The sequence below is a fragment of the Leucoraja erinacea genome, chromosome 20 (assembly GCF_028641065.1).
Source record: "Leucoraja erinacea ecotype New England chromosome 20, Leri_hhj_1, whole genome shotgun sequence".
In the NCBI taxonomy this organism is placed as follows: Eukaryota; Metazoa; Chordata; class Chondrichthyes; order Rajiformes; family Rajidae; genus Leucoraja; species Leucoraja erinaceus.
The window spans coordinates 19,825,729-19,837,190 of record NC_073396.1 but is presented as its reverse complement, the minus strand read 5'-3'; the positions used below and the strand labels follow the sequence as shown (position 1 = coordinate 19,837,190).

The window sequence follows — 11,462 nt, the reverse complement described above, 5'->3', positions numbered from 1 at the left end:
GGTATTAGGGGTAGGGTATTGACATGGATAGAGAACTGGTTGGCAGACTCGAAGCAAAGAGTAGGAATTAATGAGTCCTTTTCAGAATGGCAGGCAGTGACTAGTGGGGTGCCGCAAGGCTCAGTGCCGGGACCACAGTTATTTACAATATATATTAACGATATAGACGAGGGAATTAAATATAACATCCCCAAGTTTGTGAATGACACAAAGCTGGGTGGCAGAGTGAGCTGCGAGGAGGATGCTATGAGTAGGTATGTTACAATACTTACCTTCAGCGGCGCTGCAATTCTGCCACTGGCCGTGTGCGCGATTTTGGCACCTTTGAGGGGGTGGGGGGCAGGGTTAAAACGCAGGTTTCTCCTACCTTGTCCTGGATTATATTTTGTTGGAGTGCAAGCTTTTGCTGAAGAATTGTTCCGACGGCCGTTCTGTGTATTTCTTATTTTTTAAATCGTCTGACAAGTTCAACGCTGGAGTAATTTTAAAATCAGCTTCTAAAGCCGTCAACGCCGACAACGGGGACGGATTTCACATAAGGGACAGGTAAAGGAAAGCCATTTATTTTATGTATAAAAGTGCTCCTTAAGATGCCTTTAATTCACATTTTACGTTGCGAAACAGTGATTTTTCCCCCCATACGAACCAGCAGTATTTTTCCTGCCGATATGGGGTTTAAATTCATCGCAACCGCAACGTTCCAATTGATCGCGTTCCAGAAAAACCCCATCGCAAGATGATTTAAATGGCCATTAATTTTCAGGCATTAAACATTAAATTCCTTCCATTTGGCCTATAAATCCATGACAATGAGATTTAAAAATTATGTTATATTGTGAGTTCTTGTGTGAATGTTATTTCTATTAATCTAGTCTTAAGAAATTGATTGATGTTTAGATCTAGTAATTGGATTTTGTAATTAGCTACAATTAGGTAACTAACTAATTATATGCTTTAATTTCAAGTCATCTAAGTAAGATTGTTTCATATTTGTTTCAGAATGCTTCAGTCTACAATAACTGAAAAGAAATTTCAGTTCTCTTAATTTTTAAGAAAGTTATGGCCTTTTGACTGTCCTCGGTCACAGCTTTTGTGTTAAGTCAATGGAAAAGCAATAGGAAACAAGATGCTAATTTCCGAGTATGAAAATGGCCATAGCTTTTTTAATACTGAAGATATGAAAGTGAATTAGGTGTCAAGTTAAACTTCTTTTTATGCTTTATCTGATGGGATAAATTACAGACTTGATTTTTTAAATCTCAAAATTTTGTAACATTACTACATGCCAAATGCAGTATAATGTGGATAAATGTGAGGTTATCCACTGGTGGCAAGAACAGGAAGGCAGATTATTAGCTGAAGGTGTCAGATTAAGAAAAGGAGAGGTGCAACAAGATCTGAATGTCCTTGTACATCAGTCATTGAAAGTAAGCATGCAGGTACAGCAAGCAGTGAAGAAAGCTTATGGCATGTTGGCCTTCACTGTGAAAAGATTTGAGTCTAAGAGCAAGAAGGTCATACTGCAGTTGTACAGGACCCTGGTGATATCACACCTGGAGCGTTGTGTGCAGTTTTGGTCTCCTAATTTGAGAAAGGACATTCTTGCTATTGAGGAGTGCAGCATAGGTTCGTTCACCAGGTTAATTCCCGGGATGGCGGGACTGATGTATGATGAAAGAATGGGTTGATCGACTTGGCTTGTATTCACTGGAATTTAGAATGATGAACTCCAGAACCAGGGGTAACAGTTTAAGAAGTGGTAGACAATTTAGGACTGAGATGAGGAAAAACTTTTTCACCCAGAGAGTTGTGAATCTGTGGAATTCTCTGCCTCAGAAGACAGCGGAGGCCAATTAATTCACTGGATGTTTTCAAGAGCGAGTCAGATATAGCACTTAGGGCTAACGGAATTAAAGGATATGGGGGAAAAGGCAGGAAGGGGATACTGGATCAGGATGATGTGGTCCCTTTTTCGGGTGCCCATCAGGAATCTCGCTGCGGCGTTTTGGACCAGTTACAGGCGGGACAGGGAGGATTGGCTGATGCCAGTGTAAAGAGAGTTGCAGTAATCTAGGCGGGAGGAAATAAATGTGTGGATGATCTTTTCGAGGTAATCAAAGTGGAGGAATTGTTTTATTTTAGTTATCGTCCGAAGCTCAAAGAAGCTAGCTTTTTACCACGGCATTGACTTGTCTGTCAAATTTCAGTGCTGAGTCAAATATCCCGCCGAGGTTTTTGACGTGAGGTTTGAGTAGTGGGGTAAGGCTTCCAAGACTGCCTGCTATCATTTTGATTGAGTCCGAGGGGCCGAGTAGGATGACCTCAGACTTACTCTCATTTAGTTGGAGGAAGTTCTGGGCCATCCAGCACTTTATATCCTCGAGGCAGCGGGTAAGGTTAAGCGGATTTGATTGTTTCAGGGGGAGATAGAGTTGTGTATCGTCTGTGTAGCAATGGAAGGAAATGCCGTGCCTTCCAATGACTTGGCCTAGTGGGAGCATATACAGGGAGAAGAGAATGGGGCCAAGGATGGAACCTTGTGGAACCCCACAGCAGAGATTAGCTGGGGAGGAGAAAGAGTTGCCTATGTTAGTCGAGAAACTCCTACCTTTGAGGTAAGAGATGAACCATCTCAGGGCAGTGCCATCAATACCAACCCCATAAGGTCAATTAGGATGGTGTGGTCGACAGTGTCAAATGCTGCGCTGAGGTCAAGAAGGAGCAACCCCATACCTTAAAATGTTATATTGTCAAGGGGGATTCAGAGACTTTGCTTGGTATCAATGCATGCCACGATCTAAGCCTGGTATACTTGGGCCACGCAGTCCATCAACTCTTTCTCGTTGACGGGCCCACTCAACGAGTACTCTCTCAATACAAAGATCTGTTTAACGACGAGCTTGGCAAGTTGCCCCTCAAATACCACATTGTTGTTGAACCCAACGTTGCTCCTGTGGTCCGAGCACCACATAGTGTTCCGCATGCCATGCGTGACAGAGTTCACAATGAACTCAAGCGGATGGTCACCATAGGTGTTATTGCCGAAGTTACAGACCCATCTGACTGCGTTTCCACCATGGTGGTCGCAACAAAGAAAAACAAGGAAGAGATCCGTATCTGCATAAACCCCAGAGATCTTAACACTGCTATCAAACGCCCGCACTACCCTATGCGAACAGTAGAGGAAGTTGCTGCTCAAACAGGCAACGCATCAGCATTCTATGTTCTGGATGCCAAACGCACATTTGGGCAGATTCCACTGGATTCAGACTCGTCCAATCCTACTGCGTTCGGCACCCCCTTTGGCCGATACAAATTTCTGAGAATGCCCTTTGGCATAAACTCCGCCAGCGAAGTTTTCCACCGTACGATGGAACAATTGTTTTCTGAGTATCCATGCACCATGATTGTTGATGACAGTATTGTCTACGGACGTGACCTGGCTGAACATGACGCCAATCTGAAGAAAGTACTAGACTGTGCCAAAGACATTCAGCTCAAACTCAATCCCCTGAAGTGCAAGTTTCGAGTCCTAGAAGTTACTTACGTCGGACATGTTTTCACAAGTGATGGTCACAGACCAGACCCATCAAAGACTGCAGCTATCAACAAAATGCCGGTTCCTATTGACGTTGCGAGTCTACAAAGGTTCCTTGGAATGGTCAACTATCTGGGGAAATTTATTCCCAACCTTAGCGACATTTCTGCCCCTCTGCGAGAACTGTCACACAAGGACGCTGCATGGTCCTGGTATCCGCAGCACCAAAGAGCTTTTGACACTCTCAAATTGCAGCTGGCTAGCGCACCTACTCTCGCCTACTTTGCTTTGGAATTACCAGTAAAGCTCACCTGCGATGCGTCCCAGTACGGACTTGCCGCTGCGTGCCTGCAGACCACTACAGATGGCGACTACAAGCCTGTTTCTTACGCCTCTCGCACACTAACTGACACTGAACAACGTTACGCCCAGATCGAAAAAGAATTGCTCGCAGTGGTTTTCGCCTGCACAATATTCAAGGACATTATTTTTGAGAAGTCTGTGACTATAGAAACTGACAACCAGCTGGTTACTATTTGTTACCATCCATGCTGCCCCAGCCCGCCTACAATGAATGATGATGCAGCTGCAGCGATTTGATTTCAATATTGTCTATAAGAAAGGCAAGGACATGCACGTAGCTGACACGCTATCAAGAGCCCCACGCAAAACCAATGAACAACTCTCTGAACAGGACCAGTTCTCAGTAATGAAGGTATCGTATGTTCCTACTGATTGTTTGAGCAGCCTAGCAGAACAAATGGCTGCTGTCAAGACTTTACAATTGCTGTCTGCAGTCAACCAGCGTGGCTGGCCGGATAAACACAACACCCCGCTCGCAATCCGCCCATACTTCCTGGTTCGTGACGAATTGGTGTTACAGGACGGGATTATAGTCAAGGGCCACAAGGCAGTTGCCCCAGCTGTCCTCCTGAACAAGTACTTCGCCGCCATCCACAGGGCCCACCCCAGTGTGGAGGCAACCCTACAACGGACACAAAGCATGTTTTACTGACCTGGTATGACCAAATACATACGCGAAAAAAACGAAGTTTGCGCCGTTTGCAAAAGCCTGACACCACATCAGCAGAAGCAGCCTTTACTGCTGCACCCAGTCTCTCCTCTCCCGTGGTCCACGTTAGCCACTGACATATTCGAATGGCATGGGAAACACTATCTGGTTCTTGTTGACTCTTACTCGGGTTGGTTCGACATCGACTTACTCCAAACCATTACTTCTGAAGCGGTTATCGAGAAGTTGCAGTGCCACTTCTCCGTGCACGGTTTCCGTGCACATCTTCTGTCTGACAATGGCAGACAGTTCACCAGCCAGTCTTTCAAAAACTTTGCAAAACTATGGGACTTCCGACATATTACCAGCAGCCTTGAGTTACCGCAGTCCAACGGACTTGCCGAACTCGCTGTCCGAAGCGCAAAACAACTTATGGAGTGGTCTTACCTTGCAAAATCGGACGTATACCTGGACCTGCTCAACCTTAGGAACATTGCAAGGGATCCCATACTGGGTTCCCCAACCCAACGACTGATGTCTCGCGAAACCCATGCTCCCCTGCCTGTGTCCCAGCAGCTTTTGCAGCCACAAATTCGTTCCCCGCCTGCAGTCCAGAAACAACTACAATTCAAGCGTGATACTCAGATACGTTTTTTTGATAAATCCAGTAAGCCTCTTAAACCTCTCGGTCTGGTTCGTCTCCAGATCAACAAGGGCTATGGCCGTCTGGGTCACATCCAAGGCCCTGCCAAAGAACCACGCTCTTATCTGGTTGAAGCGGACGGAGCCATTCAAGACGCAACTGTCAACATATCATTCCAGTGAAGGAACCGCGTCCTGCGACTCCATATCCAGATGTCCCGTGTTTTGTATCCCTTCCCACTGCCGGTCCTGCTGCTCCACTATCAGCGACCGTTTCTACCGCGGCCTCCCCGCGACGTTCGACGCCTAACTCACCACCTCCCTGCCGGGTCCCCAGTCACTTCCCCCATTCCCTCCCTGGTATCTTCTCCAGTGAAAGGAGGTGAGACGGATTCGTACCGCACACGGGTTAGTAGGCCACCCATTAGATACGATGATTTTGTGTAACTATACAAACTCCCCCATATGCGTTATTAATGTTCCGCCACCTATATCGCTTAGCCATGCTCCTAGGTAACGTTGCTTTCTTTTGTTTCTTCAAGGAAAGTTATAGATTGGTTATTTCCTACTAGCCAATTGTAGTGCTTGTTAGTAGTGGCTCCGCCTAAAATGCGTTTTATATTAACAAGAGCTTGCCTGCACCATTCAGTATGAGTAGCTGCTAGGAACTGCAATGTCCTGCAGATTGATGCTGTAAGTAGATCTAATAAACATGTGTTTAAGAAGGAACTGCAGATGCTGGAGAATCGAAGGTTACGCAAAAAAGCTGGAGAAACTCAGCGGGTGCAGCAGCATCTATGGAGCGAAGGAAATAGGCAACGTTTCGGGCCGAAACCCTTCTTCAGATAATAAACATGTGTTGTATCTTGATATGTGTTTGACTCCACCCATTACATTTACTATCTTGCAATAGAGCCATTCTAAAAGATGATAGCTGGTGGAGTCACTTTCTCCATTGTCATTTCCTTCCCAAAATTGGGTGTAGATCCAAGGGAATTATCACCCTCAATCTATTTAATTTCTCCAATAATTTTATTTCAACTAATGCTAATTCATTTCTGCTAATTTCACTGTTCTACCATCTCGTTCTCGCTACCTTCTGTACTTTAAAAAACAAACTTTTCTCTCTTTCCTTGCTCTACTGGGTGCAAGTGTTAGCAATGTTGTTAGCTGTTTCTATTTCTATGTGCTGTACGACCTGTTGAGCATTTATGACATTTTTTCTTTTCATTTCAGATTTTCAGTACACTGTACCAGTAATTATCTTTTGCTTTGCTTTGAGCTCATCATTTGCTCTAAACCTATGATCTTAGATGATTTCTTCTTCTGTGAGGTCCATCACCAATGTGCCACTGAGGTTGCAAATTGACCTTTTCCAAGAGAGATGTGAATGGTGTTTAAACGAGATTTTAGGACAGGTTGCAGGATTGTTTCACTATTTCCTGGATTTTTGGGTAATTTCTTTTCATCCACTGCTGCATTGGGCATACAATCTAGCAACTCATGTCAAGTGGAGTTTATTGTCATCTGTACAAGTATGGTGAGGTACAGGTACAATTAAAATTTAGACAGTGGATGTATGGGCACAATGAAAATTCAGAGGCAGTGGATATGAAGCAAACCTTGATGTTATCAATTATTTGAGGAAGCAGATACTCAACACATTGCATGTAGACAAGCAATGGTAAGAGATAGTACAGAAAGGAAAGTTATTATGTTTAAGAAGGAACTGCAGATGCTAGAAAATCAAAGGTACACAAAAATACTGGAGAAACTCAGCAGGTGCAGCAGCATCTAGGAGCGAAGGAAATAGGCAATGTTTCGTGCCAAAACCCTTCTTCAGACCATCAAGCTATTATGTTTGATGGTTAAGTAAGAATAGGGTCAGCAAGTGTAGACAAATGTGGAGATGGGCATACTCAAACTGCAGAGAGATCAAGAGGGAGGAGGATGATCACTTTGATCACAAAACGCTGGCTGTCATTAGTATGGCCAGATTTGGGACAGAATGAGTTCCATTAGGTCAATTTACTTGCAGTTTAAAGGAGATGTGCAGGGTATGTTTTTTTAGACAGAGGGTGGTGGGTGCCTGTAACACGCTGCCAGGGGTGGTGGTGGAGGCAGATAGAATAGTGACGGTTGAAAGGCTTTTAGATAGGCACACGGATATGCAAGGAATGGAGGGATATGTAGGTAAAGTAGATTAGTTTCACCTGACATCATGCCCAGTAGAGACATTCTGGGCGAAGAGTCTGCTCCTGTGCTGCAGTGTTCTGTGTAGTACGTACTTTGTACCACTGCACTCTGGCAGAGCAATCAAATTACACTAAATCCTGGAAAAATATTCCTTCAATTATGTATCCAAATCCTTTCAAAAAACGTTACTGAATCTGCATCCCTACCCTCTTGGCTGCAGTCCACATTAGGGGAATCTTCCAGGGTTAAAATTCCTCACATCTGCTCCGGTTCTTTTGCCAATGACTAACCCCATTTTTATTTTTTTTTTTGCATCTTCCAGCCTTATTGTTGTTGAAAGGCTCATTCACAACCTGGCCGTGAAACCGCTGCCTTCGCTGTTGGGCTCATCAGCGGGAACGGACACACGGCCATTGGCCACACGCGCACATCTCGTGCACATATACGTATACACGCGCGCGCGCACATGTAAATCCTTGCGCGCAAATGCGCGCTCCCCTGCAGTCCGCACCACGTGACCTCCGGCCTGGGCGCGCTCCAATTTGGCGGGTGGGATTTGATTAGTGCGCAGGCGTGGGGAAGCGGGCCAGCCGTTGTTTCCGGTGGCGGGTCCCCGTATGTGAAGCGCCCTCACGCCCACCCCCGTTCTCCGCCCCTCTCCCCGATCCCCGCCTGCACCAAGCTCCGGCCGCCCGTGGCGGAAATGGTGGATGGAGCGTGTGAGCCGCCGCAAACTTTACAGCAGGACGCGACAAGAGCGTTAACGGCCGGCCGCCGACTCCGGCTCCCCACAAGTTCCCCGGCGGCAGGACGCCGATTCTCTACATGGCGGCCCAGCAGTTGCGCGGCACCGAGGTTTACTGCGACGCCAGCGGGGACTGCAACCATGTCTCTGTCAAGATCAAGAGCCGTAGCGGGAGTCAGCGGGAGCAGCAGGCGGCGGCCGCTGCCTCTCCGCACCAAGGCCCCGGGCCCACAAAGTACAGCATTTCGTCTAGTTGCAGCTCGGGCGAGTCGGTGAGGCCGGCGGCCCGCTGCCCCCGCCGCCGCCGCAAGTTCCCGCAGCTCTTCGAGCGGGCGTCGGGCAAGTGGTGGGACCCCGCCTTCGACTCCCGCAAGCTGGAGGACGCATGTCTGGAGCGCTGCTTCCCGCAGACCCAGCGCCGCTTCAGGTACGCGCTAATCTACCTCATGGTGGCCGCCTTGCTCTGGGCTATCTACTTCGGCTGCGTCCTGGAGAAGGCAACCCGAGGCCTGGCCGCCGCTTTCCTGGCGCCCACACTACTCTTCATGTTGTGTTGTGCCGGCTTGCTGGCGGTCACCTTCAGCGGCCTTTACTCGCGCCACTATATCCGCATATCACTGCTCTTCACACTACTAGTCTTCGCCCTGTCGCTCGCCACTCGCTTCCCAGGCGGGGGCTTAGGCAGTTGCGGCTGGAACGAGAACCAGACTCGGGCTCCCTGCTGGACTCACTTGTCGCCTGTGGGGAGTTTCTCCATCTCGGTGGAAATGTTGCTTCTGTTGTACACCGTCATGCCGCTGCCCCTCTACCTCTGTTTTCTCTTCGGCGTCTCCTATTCGCTGCTCTTCGAACTGTTAGGTTATCACCTGGGCAGCGCCGAGTGGCTACGGGTCCCGGGATCCCAGCACCTGGTGCTCGAGGCCCTGGCTAAGTTCTTCCTACACGCTTGTGTGCATGCTGTGGGCATCCACCTGTTCACTATGTCGCAGGTACGCTCCCGCACCACCTTCCTCAAGGTGGGCCAGTCCATCATGCACGGCAAGGACCTGGAGGTGGAGAAAGCCCTGAAAGAGCGCATGATTCACTCGGTGATGCCCAGGATGGTGGCAGACGAATTGATGAAACAGGGGGACGACGAGAGCGATAACTCCTTCAAACGTTACTCAACATCCAGCCCGAAGAGTAAGAAGAAAAAGACCTCCATCCAAAGGGCACACCTCATCTTCAGGCCTTTCACAATGCAACGTATGGAGCCCGTTAGCATACTCTTCGCCGATATTGTGGGTTTCACAAAGATGAGCGCCAATAAATCGGCTCACCTGCTTGTCGGCCTCCTCAACGACCTGTTCGGACGTTTTGACCGCCTCTGCGAAGGCACGGGATGCGAAAAGATTAGTACCCTGGGAGACTGCTATTATTGCGTGGCCGGGTGCCCCGAACCTCGCACTGACCATGCGTACTATTGCATTGAGATGGGGTTGGGGATGATCCAAGCCATCGAGCAATTCTGCCAAGAGAAAAGGGAGATGGTCAACATGAGGGTCGGAGTGCACACGGGAACCGTTCTCTGTGGCATTTTGGGAATGAAACGCTTCAAGTTTGACGTTTGGTCTAATGACGTGAATTTGGCCAACCTGATGGAACAGCTTGGGGTGGCTGGTAAGGTCCATCTTTCAGAGATTACAGCCAAGTACTTGGACGAACGTTATCTGAAAGAAGATGGAAAAGTGATGGAAAGGGTTGGCTCCCAAAGTGTGGTGGCAGACCAACTGAAAGGTAATTGCTTTATAATCTGTTCTGTATCATGATATACTGGATGGTGTGTTACTGTGCTCGGTCAAGTTGGTGAAATGGATTAGCCTATGTAGATTGTATCAAAGAGATAAAACTTCATGAGCTAAGACATTATTTTTCCCTTTAGTTAGCAGTTCATCCATAACTCTTATAAGATTTGCCATTTTTACCAACTACAATTTATTAGAAAGTTAATTACCAAACAATCTTTTGCAACAAAAAACCCCACTTTTTTTTTTACCACATTCTACCCATATTTTCATAAATCGCTTGTAAATTCTGACAAAAGTCCAACACATAATACCCAGAGCCTTATCCAAAAGAGTAAGTCCATTAATGGGCAAAATTGCTTTAAAACTTGACTTTCTGACGTGCTTCATTTTGTAATGTAATTGTACCCTTTCATATGAGAATATTTAATTCTATTAGTACTTCACTTCTAAAAAGTTGTGATTCCTTCCCAGATGTACAGGAAGCTGTCAGTGAATTTGAGATAGCTTAATAACTCAATATTTGGCTTTTAAATCCACCTTAAAATCAGCAGAGTAGGAGTAAAGCAAGTGAATCGTTTTTGTACCCAGGAAAGGATCACTAAAAACTTGGTCCCTTTTAGTGGGATTCTAGATACATCAGTGAAAGCATACATTTTATTCTTGGAAAGGATCAGAGTATTTGTGTAATCTACGTCATAGTTCATGGACTGGAACATATAATGTTTAGATCAGAGAAAATGGAAATGTCACTGTTGTAATTTTTACTTAATATGTGAGAAACAAATTTTGAAGGCACTGTAAATGAACTTTTGATTATTTTAAAAGTGATTCATCCAGTTATTTGCCAGCCATTGTTGAAAATTTTAACTTTCCTTTCATCTGTTATGACATGTATGGAATACAGACCAAACAACTCGGTTAGCCCAAGATTCTTTCATGGAATTTTAATTCGTTATCTCGATGTCTAGAAGTTTGGAGTAAAAATAGATATTCCAGAATTATTTGTTCATTTGTCAAAACTCTAAATACTTGAGGTAAATATTTTTGCTAAGTTTCATAAAACAATGTTGTATAGAGTATCTCTTCCATGCTTTCCTCTAGTTAAAGCCAATCATGTAAACCTTGGAAATATGGAAGAACGGGTGCTAAGTAAACACTATCCTTTTTTTTGAAGTTATGGCGAGCTTGATCTCTTTCCCCACGTGAATGTAACCAGTGGTTTGCCACAGGGATCCGTGCTCATTCTTTATGATTTGATGAGAATGTAGATGCATATTAAATTTTCGGATGACACTAAAATTGTATAGTGGACAATGAAAGTTATCTAAGGTAACAACAGAATATGGATAAAGTGGGTTAAGGAATGGCAGAAGGAATTTAACTTGGATAGGTGTGAAGTGATGCATTTTGGAAAGTTAAAACGGGTCAGGACATGCTCAGATAATTACAGGGCCCTGGGAAGTGAAAGTAATGTTGAATGGAGACCTTGGGATACATGTATATTGTTCCCCTGATCTTTGGTATTGATTTATTATGGTCATG

At 45.9% G+C, this 11,462-nt stretch overlaps 1 protein-coding gene across 2 annotated transcripts in view; it reads left to right on the top strand.

Annotated features, from left to right (window-relative positions):
* Positions 1-7,995: 7,995 nt before the first annotated feature.
* The window catches only part of adcy9 (adenylate cyclase 9), a 58,789-nt gene continuing 55,322 nt past the window's right edge, over positions 7,996-11,462 (top strand). For both annotated transcript variants that reach the window (XM_055651529.1, XM_055651527.1), the window contains exon 1: positions 7,996-9,909. In XM_055651529.1, coding sequence (XP_055507504.1) covers positions 8,214-9,909 — 1,696 coding nt within the window. In that variant the 5' untranslated portion in view covers positions 7,996-8,213. The remainder of the gene's footprint in view (positions 9,910-11,462) is intronic.